General features: G+C 43.4%; 1 protein-coding gene across 2 annotated transcripts in view; it reads right to left on the bottom strand.

Moving 5' to 3' along the window:
- The window catches only part of LOC135539753 (calcium-dependent secretion activator 1-like), a 141,054-nt gene that overhangs the window by 60,970 nt on the left and 56,103 nt on the right, over positions 1–23,981 (bottom strand). For both annotated transcript variants that reach the window (XM_064965844.1, XM_064965845.1), the window contains exon 3: positions 23,098–23,430. In XM_064965844.1, coding sequence (XP_064821916.1) covers positions 23,098–23,430 — 333 coding nt within the window. The remainder of the gene's footprint in view (positions 1–23,097; positions 23,431–23,981) is intronic.

Raw genomic sequence — 23,981 nt, 5'->3', positions numbered from 1 at the left:
TAATTTAGAATGCATAAGATACTGTATTTACGATAGCACAGCTTCGCCTTTGTTCCTGTCTTCCCGCTCTTTCACTCAACCCAGCCCCTTTTCCTTTGTGTAACAAGCCGTCATATCTGTTCCGCCCACTAGGGATGTTTTCCTATGATGTAATTTGTAATCAAGTTATGATTTAATTATGTGTATGTGAATTATGTGTGATTAGTTAGGTATTTAGTAAATAAATGATTACACCCAATTTTGTATTGCTGATTCAAATTGTTAGCCAGGGTTCTTGCAGATAACCAAGAATTTACAACTTTCAGATTATGAGACTGAAGTAAGATGAAGATTAATGTGGACTGCTATTGATGTAAAATATTACTAGGTCTTTAAGAGTTTATTCAGAAGATAACAGCTCTATAAATATTATTTTGTGGTGCCCGACTCTCTAGTTAATTACATTTACATGATTAGCTCAATCAGGTGATATTAATTACAGAGAAATTATTTTATAGAATAGCATGTCATATCACTTAATCCGGCATAGCCAAAGACACAACACCACGGTACCTCCTTCGCTGTGCAATCCAGTTTCCGAGCTGGTCACGGGTGCACCTCAGCCACGCTCAAGGTACTAAATGATATCATAACCTCCATCGATAAAAAACAGTACTGTGCAGCAGTCTTCATCAACCTGGCCAAGGCTTTCGACTCTGTCACCCTATTCTTATCGGCAGACTCAATAGCCTTGGTCTCCCAAGTGACTGCCTCGCCTGGTTCACCAACTACTTTGCAGACAGAGTTCAGTGTGTCAAATCGGAGGGCCTGTTGTCCGGACCTCTGGAAATCTCAATGGTGGTAACACAGGGTTCAATTCTCGGGCCGACTCCTTTCTCTGTATATATCAGTGATATCTCTCTTGCTGCGGGTAATTCCCTGATCCACCTCTACGCAGACGACACCATACTGTATACATCTGGCCTTTCTTTGGACACTGTGTTAACTAACCTCCAAATTAGCTTCAATGCCATACAACACTCCTTCCGTGGCCTCCAACTGCTCTTAAACGCTAGTAAAACCAAATGCATGCTTTTCAACTGTTCGCTTCCCGCCCGCCCGACTAGCATCACCACCCTGGACGGTTCTGACCTAGAATATGTAGACAACTACAAATACCTAGGTGTCTGGCTAGACTGTAAACTCTCCTTCCAGACTCATATTAAACATCTCCAATACAAAATCAAATCTAGAATTGGCTTCCTATTTCGCAACAAAGCCTCCTTCACTCACGCCGCCAAACTTAACCTAGTAAAACTGACTAACTGATTACACTAGTAATCATCGACTTCGACAATTGTGACATGTCTACCCTCCACTCTGCCCACACACTCTCCCAGATCCTGCAGTAACATGATGACTTAGCCAGGTTTGCACTGCACAACAGTCACTTCCATTCCTGTCACACATGTAGTACACCCCCCCCCCCTCTCTTTTTGTGAAGACAAATTGAGTCCTGTTGCCCTGTTGACAAAACAGGTTGCTTTATGGCTGTGCCATGTTACTGTTACCATGGTGGGTTGTTATGGTGTGTTATGCTGCTGAGTGGTTGTGTTGTGGCAAACCGTAGCTCTGTAATGTAACCGCTATAGAGTGAACGGAGGAAAATATCTGCATGCAACAATAAGAGCGGAATGCTAGTGTTTGCAGCTAGTGTTTGTGTGCAACCACCGGTGAGGGGAACGGTGTCGTAACTAGATTTAGATTAGAGGCCGGGGGCTAACTGAATCACTCAAGCATGACGTCAAGTAGGCGCACAACAACTTGATCACATGACCCAGGCATCCAAGGCTCCTAACGGACGCTGACAAAGGCATGGAATTGCCTTAAACAGTTTTCAAACTCATAGAAATATAATTGCTAGAATTAAAATTCCTGCTCGAGTCAATGGGTTTGTAATTCTGTTTCTGTGAGTTCATGCAGCTGTTAGACTAGTTTGAACTGACTGACTGCATACCTGAATAAACACATTCAAAATAGCCTTTTTTTATCAATCACTTGAGAAAATCTTCACTTGATATTTAATTAGAGGGTTCATTCGCCTTTTGTGAGTCTGCTTTCATTTCCGAGGTGACTAAGACTAGAGGTGTCTGGAGAGATGACGGAGATGTCTGTACACAAACCTCAATCAATGACAAGCACAGTGATTCATAAAAAAATCGACAGTCTGTGAGACTTCAAGAACAGTTCTACACTGTGTTTATTAGGCACCTAGAGATTGCCTTGTAAGTGAGAGGCATGTTAAACGTTACTATTGGGTTCATGCGTGGGAGCTGGTGTGGTTTGGTTCTGGTTAGATAACTCACCCTGCGCTTCTTCAGACGTTTTCTACTCCAGAGTATTGTAAAGCAGAGGAATTCACAAGCTCCCTCATATCAATAATGAATGGAGAGATTTATATTAGCTGACACATGCAAAGAGAGGAGAGGATAGGGCTGAGGGCTTGGTCTCGCTCTCTCTAAGCAACATTAATGCTTTGACTCACTGCCACCCCCTCTGATGACCCTGACTGTCAGTCCGTCCCCCACTGAGGACACAGAAGAGCCCTGAGCATACACCATACAGACAGGGGCCTTAAGAAAGACAGACGGAGGCATTTGTTATTTCTACTGTAGAATTACTGACATGTTAGAGATCATAATGGTTGTTCGATGGGTCTTTGACTCCCATCTGAGAGGAATTCCTCCATCCAGACAAGACAAGCTCCAGCATGGCCTCTCCTGCTGAGTGGGCCTACTCTGCTGATGTGATGTCTGGCAGGGGGTCTAGAAGATCTCAGCCTCTGTCTCTTGCTGCTGAGACCATATGTGAATTTAATGCCCCCCATCTATCTTCAGAGTTCGTTCTGTTAGGTGACCTAAACTGGGATATGCTTAACACCCCGGCAGTCCTACAATCTAAGCTAGATGTCCTCAATCTCACACAAATTATCAAGGAACCCACCAGGTACAACCCTGAATCTGTAAACATGGGCACGCTCATAGATATTATCCTGACCAACTTGCCCTCCAAATACACCTCTGCTGTTTTCAATCAGGATCTCAGGGATCACTGCCTCATTCCCTGCATCCGCTATGGGTCCGCTGTCAAACGACCACCCCTCCTCACTGTCAAACGCTCCCTAAAACACTTCTGCGAGCAGGCCTTCTGCGACCTGGCCTGGGTATCCTGGAAGGATATTGATCTCCGCCCGTCAGTAGAGAATGCCTGGTCGTTCTTTAAAAGTAATTTCCTCACCATCTTAAAATTTTTTTAGACCTAAGAACTCCATACCTGACTGCCCTCAACCAGCACAAAAACATCCTGTGGCGGACTGCACTAGCATCGAATAGTCCCTGCGATATGCAACTTTTCAGGGAAGTCAGGAACCAATGCACACAGTCAGTTAGGAAAGCAAAGGCTAGCTTTTTCAAACAGATATTTGCATCCTGTAGCTCTAACTCCAGTAAGTTTTGGGACACTGTAAAGTCCATGGAGAATAAAAGCACATCCTCCCAGCTGCCCACTGCACTGAGGCTAGGAAACACTGTCACCACGATAATCGAGAATTTCAATAAGCATTTCTCTAAGGCTGGCCATGCTTTCCTCCTGTCTACCCCAACCCCGGCCACCAGCTCCGCACCCCCTGCAGCTACTTGCCCAAGCCTCCCCAGCTTCTCCTTCACCCAAATCCAGATAGCTGATGTTTTGAAAGAGCTGCAAAACCTGCTGGGCTAGACAATCTGGACCCTCTCTTTCTAAAATTATCCACCGCCATTGTTGCAACCGCTATTACCAGTCTGTTAAATCTATCTTTCATATAGTTGGAGATTCCTAGAGATTGGAAAGCTGCCGCGGTACTGTACAGTCGTCTTCATCGACCTGGCCAAGGCTTTCAACTCTGTCAATCACCGTATTCTTATCGGCAGATGCAACAGCCTTGGTCTCTCAAATGACTGCCTCGCCTGGTTCACCAACTACATCTCAGAGTTCAGTGTGTCAAATCGGAGGGCCTGTTGTCCGGACCTCTGGCAGACTCTATGGGTACCACAGGGTTCAATTCTCGGACCAACTGTTTTCTCTGTATATATCAACGAAGTCGCTCTTGCTGCGGGTGATTCCTTGATATACCTCTACGCAAACGACGCCATTCTGTATACATCCGGCCCTTCTTTGGACGTTGTGTTAACAAACCTCCAAATGACCTTCAATGCTATACAACGCTCCATCTGTGGTCTCCGACTGCTCTTAAATGCTTGTAAAACTAAATGCATGCTCTTCAACCGATCGCTACCCACCCGCCCGACTAGCATCACTACTCTGGATGGTCCCGACTTAGAATATGTAGACAACTACAAATACCTAGGTGTCTGGCTAGACTGTAAATTCTTCTTCCAGACTCATATTAAATATAGCCAATCCAAAATTAATCTAGAATCTAGAATTGGCTTCCAATTTCGCAACAAAAACAAATAGCCTCCAACACTCTACTCAGCAAACTGGATGCAGTCTATCACAGTGCCATCTGTTTGGTCACCAACGCCCCATATAACACCCACCACTGCAACATGAATGCTCTCGTCGGCTGGCCCTCACTACATATTCATCACCAAACCCACTGGCTCCAGGTCATCAAAAAGTCTTTGCTAGGTAAAGCTCCGCCTTATGTCATTTCACTGGTCACAATGACAACACCCACCCGTAGCACGCGCTCCAGCAGGTATGGTCATCAACTGGTCATCCGCAAATCCTACACCTGCTTTGGCCGCCTTTCCTTCCAGTTCTCTGCTGCCTATGACTGGAACGAATTGCAAAAATTGCTGAAGTTGGAGACTTATATCTCCCTCACTAACTTTAAGCATCAGCTTTCTGATTATCTTACTGATCGCTGCACCTGTACACAGCCCATCTGTAAATAGCCCATCCAACTACTTACCTCATCCCCAAATTGGATTTATTTTATTTTTTGCTCTTTTGCACACAAAGATTTCTACTTGCACATTTTCTGCACATCTATCACTCCAGTGTTAATTGCTAAAATGCAATTACTTCGATACTATGGCCTATTTATTGCCTTACATCCTTACACCATTTGTACACACTGCATATAGACTTTTCTATTGTGTTATTGACTGTACATTTGTTTATTCCATGTGTAGCTCTGTTGTTGTTTGTGTCGCACTGCTTTGCTTTATCTTGGCCAGGTCGCAGTTGTAAATGAGAACTTGTTCTCAACTGGCCGACCTGGTTAAATAAAGGTGAAATAAAATAAAAACAGTGTTGCGCTCCTTTCCTCCCTTCCTTCTCTCTCCCCTACTCTACTCTAATGTCATGTCCTCTCCTCCACCTTTCTTCTGCTATCCACCCCTCCTTTCCCTTCTCTCCTCTTCTCCCTTCTCTCATCTCTCCTCACACTTCCTCTCTATACTCCACCCCAACTTTGCCTTCTCTCCTCCTCTCTCTTCCCTCATCTCTCCTCACCTCTTCTCTCCTCTCTGCTTCTCTCCTCAACCTTCCATCGCCCTCCTCTCCCTCCTGTATTTCACCCACTCCTATTACATTAACAGGCCCAGTGTGTCTCTGAGGCTTTACTGTATTGATTCACTGCTCCTTCCAGCAATCCCCTTAAAGAGAGAATGAGCTGCTACTAATGTGTGGCTGCTACAATGGGAAGGGAGGGGGGTTTTAAGTGAAAGCTGCTGGACTGTTTCAGACTAAACTGAGATGGAGAGACGGAGAAGAAGATTGCCAGAGAAAGAGAATGGAGAAATAGAGAGGGACCGAGAGAGATGGGAGTGGAGAGCAGGGGAAAGAACAAAGAAAGGGGGGGGGATGGGGCGATACAAAGGGAGAGTAAGAGAGTGAGAAGGTGTAAAGAGAGACAGGGAGGGAGAGGGAAAATGGGGATACAGCTTTAAGCACATTGAAGGGTTTCACTTAAATACTTGAGGAAGGAGCACAGTGTGGTGCTCTCCTCAGATTAAAATGGACTTGGAAAATGCAGCCACTCTCTGGATGAGATCTGTTATAAAATACCAACAATCCTAACATCCGTTAAAAAAAGCAATAACTACAATAATTGTGATTCTGCATTTAATTCATATATTAACTTTACTGTGAATGTTTAATATAATTAAGTGTTTTTTCATGCATCCTCTTCAACCTCTTACCAGTATTGTACAGTCCCTGTACTCATTATCCATGCAAATATACGATTTTGGAATGAGATGCTTAAACGTCAGCGTGTACAGTAGCGTACAGTGGATTCTGAAAAATATTATTCTCCACATTTTAATACTTTAGTCTTACTCTAAAATAGATTAAATTGCTTTTGTCCCTCATCAATCTACACACGATACCCCATAATGACAAAGGAAAAACAGTTATTTTGAATATTTTTCAAATGTATTAAAAATAAAAAACTGAAATATCACATTTACATAAGTATTCAGACCCTTTAATCAGTACTTTGTTGAAGCACCTTCGGCAGTAATTACAGTCTAGAGTCTTCTTGGGTATGACGCTACAAGCTTGGAACACCTGTATTTGTGGCATTTCTCCCATTCTTCTCTGTCAGGTTGGATGGGAAGAGTCACTGCACAGCTATTTTCAGGTCTCTCCAGAGATGTTCGATCGGGTTCAAGTCCGGGCTCTGGCTGGGCAACTCAAGGACATTCAGAGACTTGATCAGACGCCACTCCTGCATTGTTTTGGCTGTATGCTTAGAGTCATTGTCCTGTTGGAAGGTGAACCTTCGCCCCAGTCTCAGGTCCTGAGCACTCTGGAGCAGGTTTCCATCAATGATCTCTGTGTACTTTGCTCTGGAGCTTTATCAAAGTGACTATCGGCTTCTCGATCACCCTGTCATAGGTCCCTCTCCCCCGAATGCTCAGTTTGACTGGGCGGTCAGCTCTAGGAAGATATTTGGTGGTTCCAAACTTCCAGTTAAGAGGCCACTGTGTTTTTGGGAACCTTCAATGCTACAGATTTGTGCCGCTACACAATCCAGTCTCAGAGAACTACGGATAATTCCTTCGACCTCATGGCTTGGTTTTTCTTCTCTGACATGCACTGTCAACTATGGGACCTTATACAAATCATGTCCAATCAATTGAATTTACCACAGGTGGACTCAAATCAAGTTGTAGAAACAGATAAAGGGTGATTAATGGAAACAGGACACACCTGAGCTCAATTTCAAGTCTCTTAGCAAAAAGTCTGAATACATATGTAAATAAGATATTTATGTTTTATTTGCATTCATTTCTACAAACCTGTTTTCTATTGGTCATTATGGTGTATTGTGGGTAGATTGATAAAAAAAATCATAATTTAATACATTTTAGAATAAGGCTGTAACATAACAAAATGTGGAAAAGGGGAAGGTTTTCAAATGCACTGTATATGTTTAGAGTGCATGGGCCACTGTGCAGCCCAAAAGATCTCACGGTTTGACCAATTTGATTTCAGATTCTGATGTTTACCCATGTTTATCCAAACGTACATTTTGAAGTTGCTCCAAACGTCCAATTTCGATGTGTTTTTGACAGCCTGGGTTCCTCCTTTTGTGTCACGCCCTGGCCTTAGTATTCTGCGTTTTTATTTTTATTTTGGTTAGGCCAGGGGGTGACATGGGTGATTTATGTGTCTTGTTTTGTCTAGGGGTTTTGTAGTCTATGGGGTTGTGTTCAGTTGAGTGTTCTAGGTAAGTCTATGGTTGCCTGGAGTGAGAGGTATTTTGTGGGTGATTGTTCCTGTCTGTGTTTTGCACCAGTTTGGACTGTTTCGGTTTTTCCACATTTTCTTATTTTGTATAGTGTTCACGTTTTCATCTTTCATTAAAGATGTTTATAAATAACCACGCTGCATTTTGGTCCTCCGATCCTTCTCGCCTCTCCTCTCCTTCCCAGGAAGAAAATCATTACATGCTGCAGTTCCTCTGCCATTTATTTTTATTTTTAAATTGTACCTTTATTTAACCAGGCAAGTCAGTTAAGAACAAATTCTTATTTTCAATGACGGCCTAGGAACAGTGGGTTAACTGCCTGTTCAGGGGCAAAACAACAGATTTGTACCTTGTCAGCTCGGGGGTTTGAACTTGCAACCTTCCGGTTACTAGTCCAATGCTCTAACCACTAGGCTAACCTGCCACCCCATTCATCCGAAAGGTTATGGGTTAAGGTTTGGCATAGTGTTAAAATAAAAACAACTCCACAGTTAGGATTTAGGCATTCATTCAGAATGGTTAAGGGTTACTGTATGGGATAGGATTAAAACAAACAAAAAAACTAGTCTCTACCACTATGATAGAACCCTTCAACCCTCGGAGCCGGAGCTCGTGGCTTACACTGATTCGCCATCCCCGTCCACAACACCTTAGCAAAACCCAAGCATACTTGATGGTAATATTGCTCAATGTTGTCCATAGTGGCGGGTTTTGAAGGAATATCTTGATGTCCTTGGGACATGGATGGACGTCCAATTTCAAAGTGAATCTTGAGCGACCTAGCTGGCACAGCCACCCACCCTGCCTGCTGTGTTTCACAGGTCACGTCCCAAATGGCACCCTATTCCCTTTTTAGTGCACTACTTTTGACCAGGGTCTATCGGGAAGTAGCCCACTATATAGGGAATAGGGTGCCATTTGGGATGCATTTAACAGAGGTCCTGGTTAATAGAGCACATAATCAGAACTTTGCCACCAGCCTGCAGCAGAAGAGAATATCTGCTCTGCCTCTACATGGGCAGGGCTTTAGCCTTTCAGAGCCACACACACACACACACACACAGCTCAGTAGCGCACACACACAAACAGGCACGCGCACGCACTCACACACAGTGTGGTCGCACACACACGCACAGCGCTGTCAGACAATGACACCTCAGCAGACACGGGCTTCATTTGACACCACGTTTATCTGACTATTAGGCTTAAATACATTTCGCAGGTAGAAATGTACCTAGGATTTACCCAGGCAGGGCGAGGCTAACACTAACGGAGTGTGTGTGTGGTTGGATAAAAAAAAATCCCTGATGCTGGCTGCTGCTGCAAATCCTCTGATGCCCGTCCATCCGATCATGCCGTGCTGAACTGTAAAGCACTGAGGGACTGGTGTGTGTGTGTCTGCAGGTGCCTGTGGGTGCCTGCATGCACGTGTGTGTATGTATGTGAGGCTAGCTAGTGACCTCTAAGTGGACGGCATGGTGCAATCCAAGCAGAACTGTCACACTCACAGAGAGGGAGGGAAAGAGGGCCACGCCTGCCTGAAACAGCAGCTGAGCAGCTTGTGTTAGCTGTGCTCGTCTAACTACATTCTGACAACACAAGGACTGCACTCTAGTCTAGATATATAGTACAGAAACTAAGACATCCCATTTAGATTCCCTGAATACGAGGACAATGAAAAAGTCCAAGGGTGAATTAATTTGCCGGATACATTTCAGGCTCTGATGTTTGTAGTTTTGTAGGGTGTATGTATTTCAGTGGTAGAACTGAAGTAGGTCACTGTGGTTACCAGCACAACACAGGTGGACAGACACACACACAAACACAGGCTCCCCCAAGCTAAAATGTAACGCTCCTTCAATGATAGTGGAAGTGACAGCCCCGCTGCAGCGAACACAGATGTGACGTTGCCTGAACGTTAGTAGAGTTGACAGCAGGTCAGAGGTGATGGGGAGGGGTGACAGTGAGGTGTGATTGGAAGGAGTGAGGAGGGGAGGAGAGGGGTGATGGTGAAGGGAAAGGGTGAGGAAATGGGTGACAGGATGGGTGTAGTTAACAGCACAGCTGATGACAGATGACTCCCAGGTGGGAGGACAGAGATGGAGAAGTGACATCCTCAGACAGCACACACAGACCAGTGGTGACTGGAGGAGGAGGGGGAGAAAAAGAGGTGACTGCTGGTCTATTTATAGCTGAGCCTGTGATGCCTCGTGCTTCTCTGTGTGTGTGTGTGTGTGTGTGTGTGTGTGTATGTGAGAGAGAGAGAGAGAAAGCCAGAGCCTCTGTTGTATGCAGAGCATGCTAATGAGGGACCACTCTGCCTGCCTGCGGCTACAGAATGTGCTCATCTCTATCTAGCCCATGCTTGCCTCGTGGCTAACTGGTATGCAGTGTGTACCTACTCTTCTTCCAATCTGCATTGTGCCGATCCCATACCAGGCTGGTGCAGTCAAGCTTAGCCCATGTGCCTTACCACATGCACCCACACAAACACATGCACAGTCACATGCAGGCACGCAAAAAGACATACACGAACGCATACACACAAATGAACATGCGCACACACACTAGAGCTGCATGATTTGGACAAAATATTGAATTTCACTATTTTGGGCCAGATATTGCGATTTTCAATTAATGAATACCATACTGCGCTAACTGAATACAAAAAAAACAAATGAAACAAGTCTTTTCCAATGTTGTTATAGGCTACATATGACAATACATATGGTTACTACACCTACAGTACCAGTCAAAAGTTTGGACACACCTAATCATTCAAGGTTTTTTTTCTTTCTTTTTAATATTTTCTACATTGTAGAATAATAGTGAAGACATCAACTATAAAATAACACATATGGAAACATGTAACCAGAGAAGTGTTAAACAAATCTGATTTTTTTTTAATATTTGAGATTCTTCAAAGTAGCCACCCTTTGCCTTGATGACTGCTTTGCACACTCTTGGTGTTTTCTCAACCAGCTTCATGGGGTAGTCACCTGGAATCCATTTTAATTAACAGGTGTGCCTTGTTAAAAGTTAATTTGTAGAATTTCTTTCCTTCTTAATGTGTTTGAGCCAGTTGTGTAGTGACAAGGTAGGGCTGGTAAACAGAAGACATCCTATTTGCTAAAAGTCTATATTATTTGCAAGAACAGCTCAAATAAGCAAAGAGAAATGACTGAAGGTCAGTCAATCCGGGAAAATTTCAAAAACTTTGAACGTTTCTTGAAGTGCAGTCACAAAAACCATCAAGCGCTATGATAACACTGAATCTCATGAGGACCCAGAGTTACTGCTGCAGGATACATTAATTAGAGTTACCAGCCTCAGAAATTGCAGCCCAAATAAATGCTTCACAGAGTTCAAGTAACAGACACATCTCAACATCAACTGTCTCAGAGGAGACTGCGTGAATCAGACCTTCATGGTCAAAATGCTGCAAGGAAATCACTACTAAAGGACACCAATAAAAAGAATGGAGACTTGTTTGGGCCAAGAAACACGAGCAATGGCCATTAGACTGGTGGAGTCCAAATTTGAGATTTTTGGTTCCAAACTCCTTGTCTTTTGGTCTGATGAATCCAGATTTGAGAATTCTGGTTCCAATTGCCCTGTCTTTGTGAGACGCAGAGTAGGTGAACGGATGATCTCCGCATGTGTGGTTCCCACCGTGAAGCATGGAGGAGGAGGTGTGATGGTGCTTTGCTGGTGACACTCTCTGATGTATTTAGAATTCAAGGCACACTTTGCCATGCTGGTTACCACAGCATTCTGCAGCGATACGCCATCCCATCTGGTTTGCGTAAAGTAGGACAATGACCCAAAATACACCTCTGGGCTGTGTAAGGGATGTGATGGAGTGCTGAATCACATGACCTGGCCTCCATAATCACCCTACCTCAACCCAATTGAGATGGTTTGGGATGGGTTGGACTGCAGAGTGAAGGAAAAGCAGCCAACAGTGCTCAGCATATGTGGGAACTCCTTCAAGACTGTTGGAAAAGCATTTCTCATGAAGCTGGTTGACAGAATGCCAAGAGTGTGTAAAGCTGTCATAAAGGCAAAGGGTGGCTACTTTGAAGAATCTGAACACTTTGTTTTGCTTACTTAATCATTCCATATGTTATATTTCATAGTTTTGATGTCATCAGTATTGTTCTACAATGTAGCAAATAGAAAAACATAAAGAACATATAAGTAGGCTTTAATGGGTGCGTGTTGTATTAAATAACTGAATAGCTTGTTTTCAACAATATATATTTGAAACAGGAAAAGTTACACATTTACCACATTTTTACTAGCATTTAAAACATACAAAAATATATGCAGTACCAGTCAAAAGTTTGGACACCTACTCATTCCAGGGTTTTTCATTTATTTTTACGCTTTTCTACATTGTCAAGAGTGTGCAGAGCTGTCATCAAGGCAAAGGGTGGCTACATCGAATAATCAGAAATATAAAAATAACACTTTTTTGGTTACTACATGATTCCATATGTGTTATTTCATAGTTTTGATGTCAACTCTTGAATGAGTAGGTGTGTCCAAACTTTTGACTGGTACTGTATATTTTTTACCAATCACAAGTGGGGCGCCATCCCTAACGCCATAATGGGCGGGCCACAACTGCAATGTACATGCAAAAATAGATATTAAAACAAACATTTAAAAAATGTACATGCAATAGAATATGCTGGGAATATAATAATGATGGCAATGGTTTTGGTTCAACACTGGTTATTAATACCCACACTGAGTTACTTTAACTCCTGAATCAACACTGGAAATGTTACACTGGAAAATTAACACTAGGTGGTAACACTGGCTAATTTGGTGTGTGTGTGTGTGCATTCATGTGCCCGTGTGTGTATATGTTCTGTCTGTTGGCTGTGGGTTTGTGATTAGCCACTTTAGAGTTAGAAAAGTTCAGTTTGATGTTGTCTGCTTTCCCTTACCTCCGCTTTGACATCGCACCGTGTGCGCGATCCAGGTAATTGAATAAGCTGCCACTTGAGATTGGGAGAATAATTTTAGCTGGAGAGAGAGTTCATCCGTGCGGGTAAATATTCATGATCACACAGCAGAGCAGCTGAGCGAGGAGAGCGTGAGAAAAGGGAAGGTTTTTTCAACCAGTCAGCGACGTTGTTACACTGCATCATTGTATCACTGTCTGAGCTTCACACGCCACTAAGAGAACCATTTTTTTACCCTGTTAATTGGTGTCACAGCACTAACCTGAGACCAAATCTGCTTTCATCGAGTGCCTCTAGATGCAGTATTGAGGTTCGAAGTTTCAAGTGCTTACCTATTTATATTAGAGGCATTAAGACCAGCATAAACGTCCTCTACTCTCAACTATTGTATATGTGTTTCCTTATCTGCTTATCTGAGTATGAATAAAACTGTCCATGTTGAACCGAACTCCTTTCACAAGAAATGTGAAATCTTACAATAGCCTTGCTCCTGTTGAAATTATATTCCCTTCCTGTAGCTAGCACACACAAGTGACTGTAGCTAGCCCAGGAATTCTACATTATAATTATTTTAGTAGACACTCATACCCAGAGTGACTTACAGGAGCAATTAGGGTAGTGCTTTTCTCAAGGGCACATTAACAGATTTTTCACCTCGTCGACTCAGGGATTTGAACCCAACGGTCTTAACGACTAGGCTACCTGCCGTCTCTCTCACCCACACAAACTCCAGCGCTGTTGAAGGTACCTCCTACGCCTCCGAGAGAACAGAGACTGTAAAGACTGCCAGCCTATCCTTCATGTGATTCACACAGCAACAGTGGCTGATGAGAGCTGCACATAATGTAAACTATTGTCAATGTGAACCCCAATGGCTGTTAAGGTCCCTCCCCTTGATAATAGCAGGTATGAACTAGGGAGTGGGCACTGTACTGTATATTGATTGGGAGAGCAACATTTCAGCATTATGATAATGCTATAGATAACATCAAAAATGATGTTGTACAACTGTACTGTTGGGGCTAATAAATAAATCATGTCTTATGGATATGATTTTCCCCACTCAAATCTCAATTGGAAACCCAGGCTATTGTTGACATGAACCCTACGCATCGACGGGAGAACAAAACAAAAACGATTCAATGGCAAATTCTCTTATGTAACAGTAGAGTCTAAAATAGACAAATAATACTAATGCTATTCCTCCCACGCTCAATTTGAGACCCAGAATCTTCAAAAAATACATTTCTGTCAAATGTGTTTGAGTTAGGCTATCTTTATGTACTTTGTAAGTACAAATACATTCGTTGCTGAGTGTATACTATTTTTTGTTACAAAAACAATACTGTTCAAAAGTAGTGCACTATATAGGGGATAGGGTGCCATTTCGGGACACAACCTGTGTGCTATCTGATCCATATGAGATGTGAATATGTGAATAATATTAATGTTTGCACCTCCATCCATAGGCGGTGCATTGGACTAGTAACCGAAAGGTTGCAAGTTCAAATCCCCGAGCTGACAAGGTACAAAATCTGTCGTTCTGCCCCTGAACAGGCAGTTAACCCACTGTTCCTAGGCCGTCATTGAAAATAAGAATTTGTTCTTAACTGACTTGCCTAGTTAAATAAAGGTAAAAAAAAGTGTCCGTAACCGTTCAGCAGCACCCAAGCAGCCTTTTGAGAGGAGCTGAGAGACTGAACTCTGAGGTGTGATTATCATCACATTTGTGATGACGTGTGATTATCACCTCCTGTGGCAACCTCTTCAGCAAGGCAAACGATCATTCAAGTACCTAAAATGGTAAATGTTAGTTAACATGTGAAAGAGATCTGCAAGGCCATCTCATCTCATTGCTATGCGTGAGCACAATACAGGCAAAAGCACATTTACATTCTCTATCTCTGACTGCGTTTGCTGAAGCCCGACAATTTCTGCCAATTATGTCTGATTGTGCTTTCATTAAATAAACTCCAGGTGGTGTTTGAGTCATCTACTGGCACAAACTCATTCAGAACGCCTCTTCAATGCCTCACGCACCGCGAGGCCACCTTTCTAGGGAGAAAATATGTCATTCACTCCATCACCATCAGAAAGGCTAAATGATTTGTGTTTGATCTGGATGGATGCGTTTGATAGAGTAGCTTGATCGTTGCTTGTAGTGGCTAAACTAACGCACACACATACCAAGGACTGTCACACGCCTCAGAGAGCCATTTAGTCAGATCAAGTGGTTGTCCAACCCTGTTCCTGGACAGCTAACCTCCTGTAGGTTTTCGCTCCAACCCTACTTGTAACTAACCTGATGTAGCTGATCAACCAGCTTGGGGGTAGAAGCTGTAAGCTGTAAGCCTGTTGGTCCGAAAGCCGATGCTCCAGTAACGTTTGCTGGACGGCAGCAGAGTGAAAGGTCTGTGGCTTGGGTGGCTGGAGTCTTTGGCAATTTTCCGGGCCTCCCTCTGACACAGCCTGGTATAGAGGTCTTGGATGGCAGGGATCTCGACCTCAGTGTTGTACTGGGCTGTCTGCACCACCGCGATTTGAGGTCAAGGGCAGTGCAATTGTCATTCCAAAGTTACCTTGGAGCTATTGAAAACAGGGATAATGGTGGTCAGTCTGTAACATGTTGGGATTAAGGACTGGGACAAGGAGAGATTGAAAATTTCTGCGAAGACACCTGCTAGCTGGTCTGCACATGCTTTGAAAACGTGCCCTGGTGTTCCGTCTGGCCCGGTGGTCTTGGGATTGTTAACCTGTTTTAAACATTTTGTTCACATCGGCCACGGAGAGTGAGATCACACAGTCATCTGGAAAAGCAGGGGCCTTCACAGAAGGCACAGTGTTCTATTCCTTGAACCGAGCAGAAAAGGCATTTAGCTCGTTTGGGAGTTCTGCGTCGCGGTAGCTCTAGCCTTTAGCCCAGAGCAGATGCTGCCTTTAATCCTTGGTTTTTGTTCGGGATACGTTCTTATAGTCACTTTGGGGAGGTTGTCTATGTACTAATTGATAAAGCCTGAGACTGTTGTGGTAAACTCCTCAATGTTATCGGATGAACCCTGAAACATATCCTAGTCTGTACTAGGATATGTTTTGGGATTCATGTAGCCTCGCGTCTGCTTCGTCCGTCCACTTCCATATTGAGCGCATCACTGGTACTTCGCATCACTGGTACTTCCTGTTTGAGCTTTTGTTTGTAAACAGGCAGCAGGAGAATGGATTCATGGTCAGATTTACTGAAGGGAGGACGAGGGAGGGTCTTGTATGCATTTCTGTAGGTAGAATAAAAGTAGTCTAGAGTTTTAGAGCCCCTAGTGGCACAGGAGACGTGTTGGTAGAAGTGAGGTTGGACGGTTTTGTCTCCTCGTGTTAAAGTCTTTGCCCAACAGAAATGCTGCCTCTGGGTGAGCGGTTTCTTGTTTGTTTATGGCCCCATACAGTTAAAAGGGTCTGGAGCTTACCATTAATTATTCTATATTAGGTGAGCAAAAGCTTGAAATTTACTTCACACTTGAAGCAGCCCATTATTATTTAGGAAAAAGACACACCGCCTCCTTTCGTTTTCCCTAAAGCCGCCGTCCGATCCTGCCGCTACATGGAGAGTACACCGAGTACTATGTCCATAGCGTCATCACCAGCCACATAAGACATACAGGATATTTGGAAAGTACACAGTCCCTTGAAATTTTCCATATTTTGTTACATTACAGCCTTATTATAAAATTATTATTATTATTATTATTTGTTTTCAGAGTGGCCATCGGGTTCTTGGTCACCTCCCTGACCAAGGCCCTTCTCCTCCAATTGCTCAGTTTGGCTAGGAGTCTTGATGGTTCCAAACTGCTTCTATTTAAGAATGATGGAGGCCACTGTGTTCTTGGGGACCTCCAATTCTGCAGAAATGTTCTGGTACCCTTCTCTAGATCTGTGCCTTCCTTCATCCTCATGGCTTGGTGTCAAATCAAATCAAATTTTATTTGTCACATACACATGGTTAGCAGATGTTAATTCGAGTGTCGCGAAATGCTTGTGCTTCCAGTTCCGACAATGCAGTAATAACCAACAAGTAATATAACTAACAATTCCAAAACTAATATCTTATACACAGTGTAAGGGGATAAAGAATATGTACATAAAGATATGAATGAGTGATGGTGCAGAGCAGCATAGGCAAGATACAGTAGATGGTATCGAGTACAGTATATACATATGAGATGAGTATGTAAACAAAGTGGCATAGTTAAAGTGGCTAGTGATACATGTATTACATAAGGATGCAGTAGATGATAGAGTACAGTATATACGTATACATATGAGATGAATAATGTAGGGTATGTAAACATTATATTAGGTAGCATTGTTTAAAGTGGCTAGTGATATATGTTACATCCTGTCCCATCAATTCCCATTATTAAAGTGGCTGGAGTTGAGTCAGTGTGTTGGCAGCAGGCACCCAATGTTAGTGGTTGCTGTTTAACAGTCTGATGGCCTTGAGATAGAAGCTGTTTTTCAGTCTCTCGGTCCCAGCTTTGATGCACCTGTACTGACCTCGCCTTCTGGATGATAGCAAGGTGAACAGGCAGTGGCTCGGGTGGGTGTTGTCCTTGATGATCTTTATGGCCTTCCTGTAACATCGGGTGGTGTAGGTGTCCTGGAGGGCAGGTAGTTTGCCCCCGGTGATACGTTGTGCAGACCTCACTACCCTCTGGAGAGCCTTACGGTTGTGGGCGGAGCAGTTGCCGTACCAGGCGGTGATACAGCCCGCCAGGATGCTCTCGATTGTGCATCTGTAGAAGTGAGTGCTTTGTGAGTGCTTTTGGTGACAAGCCGAATTTCTTCAGCCTCCTGAGTTTGAAGAGGCGCTGCTGCGCCTTCTTCACGATGCTGTCTGTGTGAGTGGACCAATTCAGTTTGTCTGTGATGTGTATGCCGAGGAACTTAAAACTTACTACCCTCTCCACTACTGTTCCATCGATGTGGATAGGGGGGTGTTCCCTCTGCTGTTTCCTGAAGTCCACAATCATCTCCTTAGTTTTGTTGACGTTGAGTGTGAGGTTATGGTCCTGACACCACACACCGAGGGCCCTCACCTCCTCCCTGTAGGCCGTCTCATCGTTGTTGGTAATCAAGCCTACCACTGTTGTGTCATCCGCAAACTTGATGATTGAGTTGGAGGCGTGCGTTGCCGCGCAGTCGTGGGTGAACAGGGAGTACAGGAGAGGGCTCAGAACGCACCCTTGTGGGGCCCCAGTGTTGAGGATCAGCGGGGTGGAGATGTTGTTGCCTACCCTCACCACCTGGGGGCGGCCCGTCAGGAAGTCCAGTACCCAGTTGCACAGGGCGGGGTCGAGACCCAGGGTCTCGAGCTTGATGACGAGCTTGGAGGGTACTATGGTGTTAAATGCCGAGCTGTAGTCGATGAACAGCATTCTCACATAGGTATTCCTCTTGTCCAGATGGGTTAGGGCAGTGTGCAGTGTGGTTGAGATTGCGTCGTCTGTGGACCTATTTGGGCGGTATGCAAATTGGAGTGGGTCTAGGGTGTCAGGTAGGGTGGAGGTGATATGGTCCTTGACTAGTCTCTCAAAGCACTTCATGATGACGGAAGTGAGTGCTACGGGGCGGTAGTCGTTTAGCTCTGAGATGCACTGTCAACTGTGGGACCTTATATAGACAGGTATAAGCCTTTCCAAATCATGTCCAATCAATTGAATTTACCTCAGGTGGACTCCAATCAAATTATAGAAACATCTCAAGGATGATCAATGGAAACAGGATCCACCTGAGCTCAATTTCGAGTCTCATAGCAAAGGGTCTGAATACTTATGTAAATATGTTTTTTCAGTTTGTTATTTTTAATACATTTGCACACATTTCTAAAAACCTGTTTTTGCTTTGTCATTATGGGGTATTGTGTGTAGATTGAGGAAAAATGTAAATTGAAACCATTTTATAATAAGGCTGTAATGTAACAAAATGTGGAACAAGGGAAAGGGTCTGAATACTCTCTGAATGCACCGTATAATAAGAGTCTGGTAGCAGCAGTTGTGATGTGTGTGTAGCATGAATGTATATGTGAGTGCATGTGTGCTAAGGTGCGGAGAATCAAAGCAGGTGGTCAGTCCAGTTCAAGTGTTCACGTACCTGTAGATTGGACGGAGAGGTATCGCTCAAGGCGCAACAAAATTGAATATAACGTTGCGTATAATATTCAGAATGACGCAATTCCATGTGCAAAGCAACTTAAGACCTGCATCACTATACTGAGAACTTTTCCGTTTCTAGAAGGACGTATTTTGAGTGTTTTTGGAGCCTTTATTCATGCACCCGTAACACACAATGAGAATGAGGAAGTGATTTGGTGTTTGGGTTAAGTTTCTCAAAAACATGGGAAAAGAAAAAGGTGTCTTGACCATTCTATAACATGTCATTTACATCAAAAAGAGAAATTTGGTTGTAAAAAAAAAAGATAACTTCCCCCTTTAACTAGTAAGACAGACAAACGCAGCTCAAAGTTATGCAAGTATTTCAAAACAAATGTTAGTCAGCCGGGATCTTAATCCAGAAGGGGATTTTCTCTGCTGCTGTTACCAAGAACCTTGATCTTGCAAATGAACATTAGCCACTTTAAAAAGAAAAGGAGAGCCGCACACCCTGATGAAGACAGCTTGTCTGTCAAAACGTTGTATGTTTGGTTATTAAATTATTGCATCTGAGCTCCTAGAGTGTGCGGCTCTGCTTTTCTTTTTCAAGGGTTCTACTCCGCTAGCCTGCACCTCGCCTAAACAGGTGTGCGTTCTTTCGCCTCCAGATTAACATTAGACACTTAGCACGTTAGCAAAACCCAGCTAAAGAGAATTTATTTGGCACATCTTGGATAGTTAACTTAGTAGTTGTAAGATATATAGCTGGCAAACATTAGTAGTGAATTTCACACAAGTGTAACTTGATCACCTCGCTTAAAGTCCACTCAAAAACTATATTTTTCCATTTTTTTCATTAGTCCACTGTTGATAAAGTCCCAAAATGTTTTGCATGTCAGAAATCGTTTGCTGTTTTGGGAAACTAGTACCGGTAAGCTTCATAATGAAAAATGATCTAACAGGCAAAATGATGAACGTGATCTGCTTTGTCTATTACCTCGTGCATAAGTTGACTGCAAGTATTTATTTAAAAAATACAAATATCCACATTCACAGAATTTTTACAGTACTGACGGTATTGGAAAATCATGCCGAGGGTATTTCAAAATACGACGGGATACCGCCCAACCCTACTCCCACATACTGTATACTGTATACTGCATTGTAGGGAACGAGCTTGTAAGTAACATTACATTGTACTGTTTTACACCTGTTGTATCCTGTGCATGTGACCAAAACACTTTGAATCTTGAAACTTTTGACCCGAGAGAGTCATATCGGCTCTGATCAAAATTAGTGCACTAATTCTGTATAGGGAATAGGGTGCCATTTGGGATGCAGCTGAGGAAAGGCTGGCTTACTGTCACTGTCATAATATCATTTTCCATATGAGGCACAGTCAGTCAGAATACTTTCCATCAGCATCATCAAAATGGTTGAAAGAAAATGTTCAAGGGAGAAGAGCAGCCAATAAAATGAGGTCTTTAAACGGGGCAATCCGTGATTGGCACATCCAGTTTTGGACTATTAAATTAATGACATACAGCCTTTGTTGTTTTATTTCAATCCTGGATTTCCCCTTTAACAGAAAAGCATCCATCATAAAGAATGAAAATCATCAAAGATCCTTCAAATACATTTATTTACTGCTTAGCAGACATTAGACAAACAACCGAACCACAGGCTATTAAATCTGGTGAGACCTTGTTTTTCTCTATGCAGCTACAGAAAATCAGGCATGAGAGGTTGAATTTTTGCTCCTGTCATATTGAACACTGTGGTAAAAAGGCGTCAGCCATTCTACTGCTTGTGAGCAGTGATGTATTGACTGCTATGACAAGATGGTCAATGGAATAGAGATTTAGTACGCTTTAATGGCCCAACTCTGATTGCTCTGCGCTGGTGTGTTAATGTGTGTAATAGTCATCTGTGCATGTGTGTGTTTGTGTGTATGTGTATGAATCTGTATGTGTCTGTGTGTCCATGAGTTTGCCCGTGTGTGTGTGTGTGTGTGTGTGTGTGTGTGTGTGTGTGTGTGTGTGTGTGTGTGTGTGTGTGTGTGTGTGTGTGTGTGTGTGTGTGTGTGTGTGTGTGTGTGTGTGTGTCCGTGTGTGTCCGTGTGTGTGTCCGTGTGTGTGTCCGTGTGTGTGTCCGTGTGTGTGTGTGTCCGTGTGTGTGTGTGTCCGTGTTTGTCCGTGTGTGTGTGTGTAAGTATATTTCAGGCATGTGTGTTTGTTCCAGACAAATCGTAAATCAATCTGAACAGGTTAGCTCTTTGCTACAAGCAAGCGGCCCTGACCTAAATAAAATAACAAGTTGTGTTTACCTACTAACACTGCACAACAGCCTACCATTTCCATGGCCCCCAAAAAATCTAAAGGGCCAAAAGAACATACAGAAAGCGATGACATTGAAAATTTAGCTGCGTTGTCTTTGTCTGCAGCTCTGCAGGGCTTAGAGCATGTTTAGAGGGATTGCACACCACACCACCACCGCACAATGTCCTCATTCATGACCTGACCCTCCACTAGCGGCTCTACTCTCATCCGCTTTGCCACCAGGCAGCACAGGAAAACTAGGTTAGCCATCTTCAAAGGATGAGCAGGGAAGAATCTAAAGCACAGTGAATTTGTGGAAAGGCTATGGGAAGATTCAGAGGGGATGTGCTTTATCTCAGAGTGAGACAAACCTCCAACAAATGAAGGTTCGGAGAGAGAGAGAGCGAGACAGACACAGAGAGAGATGGAGCATGGATCGGGATTTACGATCAATCTTTAACTTCACATTGTAACCCAGTCTGCATTCACAATCTGCCATAAAACTTCAGTTGAAAGAAAAACACGTCAGTTTGTGTTTAAATATTAAAAGTAGGCACTGTTTGTTTAATTGCACCTGAGGATACGCCATTGGGTTTGCAACCTTTCAAATTTTATACAACATTAATGACAAAGAAAAGAGTAAGAACTACTTCGCTCAGAAAGAAATTAAGTTGTTTCAACAATTCATTGGTTTCCGAGGACAACGTGCATTATCGAAATGGGAGAGAAAGAGATTCTTCACTTGTGTGGTTGCTAATGTATTAAATTATGAGGAAATGTAAATGTATCTTAACTCTGGCTCTGAATGCTTCCTGTTATCAGTCTTTAATTAAGCTCATGGAAGAAGAATATATTAGTGCTGCTATCTTCTTTCTTAGTCTCAGCATTCCCATAGTCTGTTGTAAAAGTGTAGTAGTGCTTCGGGGAGGGAGAGTTCTTTTCTGACACGGGCACCCTGGTGTCCACCATTATCCTCTAGCAATCTCAACATGTCACTCTTAATAGGGTGGAGATTGAAGCGCTAGGCTATAAGACAGATAGGCCTGTGATTTACCAGGGGTGTATTCATTACACTGATTCTGTTGCAAAACGTTTAGTCTGTTGCAAAATGTTTTGCAACAGAAACTGTTCACTCAAAATGGAAAATGTTTTGCTACGAAAACATGAGCTTCGACTGGACAAATTCAGATAGGTCCCTCACAGTTCCGTTCGCTTCCGTTCGGTTCTTTAAATGTAAACCTTTACCATTGCAAGACGTAATGAATATACCCCTGCTTTGGCTTTGTGCTATCTCCCTCTTGAACATAAGTGTCAGGTGCATGTTATTTTATATTAATTCACCTGATGAACTGCTTTGCTTTATCTTGTCCAGGTCGCAGTTGTAAATGAGAACGTGTTCTCAACTGGCCTACCTGGTTAAATAAAGGTGAAATAAAAATGTTTAAAAAGAAAAAGGGTGTTTCAGCCAAAATAAAATAATAGGAAGAGCCTGTTTTTGAATGCAAACAGTCCCTCTAGTCAAGGTCAAAAAACAGACAGCTACAGTAGCAAAATCTGTACAGCTGCAGGTATAGCCTATACAACAGTAGAAAGTGCTGCACTGTTCTTGGCCTTGCATTGTTTTTTGTTTGTTCTTTTTACTAGGTGAGGCTTTGCTCATGAGGACAACGCCTCACCCAGCAGGCAAAAATGTCTGCAGCATCACGATGACGTCATTGCAACCAGTCAGTTTTGCCCGCTGGGAAAGATCTAACAGTCATTTGTCAGCAGTGATGTACACACACATAGATGTGTCAGAAATAGCAGCCGATGGGCCCTGTCCAAAAGCAGTGCAGGGAATAGGGTGCCATTTCGGACGCAACCGTACTTCACAGTGATGCATACAAACACACCCTCCCTCTACTAACGCCTGCTCTTACCTGGCAGGCGTTGTAGAGCAGCTGGTGCTCAAACTTCTTGATACCCAGAATGTTCTGGAACATCTCGTAGAGCTGGTCCTTGCTGAGGATGAGCTCAGAGGCTGCACTCGCCGTCATGCGTTGCTGAGCCTTGCGTGGGTCCTCGTCCCCGCGGTAGATGGTGTCGAACTTGGCCATCCAGGAGCTGAGCACCGTCTCCTTACTCAGGCCGTCGATCTCGGGCAGGCTGCGGACACGCTTCTCGATGTGCCTCTTGAACACCTCCCTGCAGTCATTGGCTGAGAAGCCCCCGCTCTGGACCATCTTGGCAACGCGGTCGCTTTTCAGGAACACCTGTGGTCACAGAGAGAGATGTTGGAAAGGATCGATAACCGCACACTGTGGAAAACATGAATGCCACTTCAAAAGGAGGCTCAGTTTCCCAAAATATATGATGTTTATTAGGACGTGTTCAGCGCAATAACGTGCGTAAATAAGACAAATATTTTGGTTGACTTAACCATCATTAGTGTCATAAAAGGGCGAGCACATACATTTGGCTCATATAAATGTGGATTACATGACATAATCAAACCTAGGTGCAATAAATACAAATAGAGAATCTGAAAATCTATTACAACAGACAGAGAGGGAGAGCAACGTGACGTCAATGACTGGCAGGTAAACAAGTACAGATTGACAGGGTCAGACTGCTGCTGCAGCTACAGATAATAGGGCATTTAATTTATGTAGCGCTTTTCAGTACAAAGAATCTCAAAGTGCCAACGGTGGCATGTCTTCACCTGGAGCAAAGAGTGCAACCAGCAGAGCATGTAGATGTTAAAACATATGAACATGAAACATTTACACTGCAACTGTAAGAGGCTAACCGCTAAAACGGATCT

The sequence above is a fragment of the Oncorhynchus masou genome, chromosome 5 (assembly GCF_036934945.1).
Source record: "Oncorhynchus masou masou isolate Uvic2021 chromosome 5, UVic_Omas_1.1, whole genome shotgun sequence".
NCBI classification, from domain to species: Eukaryota; Metazoa; Chordata; class Actinopteri; order Salmoniformes; family Salmonidae; genus Oncorhynchus; species Oncorhynchus masou.
The sequence above is the reverse complement of the archived record's forward strand: the minus strand, read 5'-3'. Positions and strand labels throughout refer to the sequence as shown.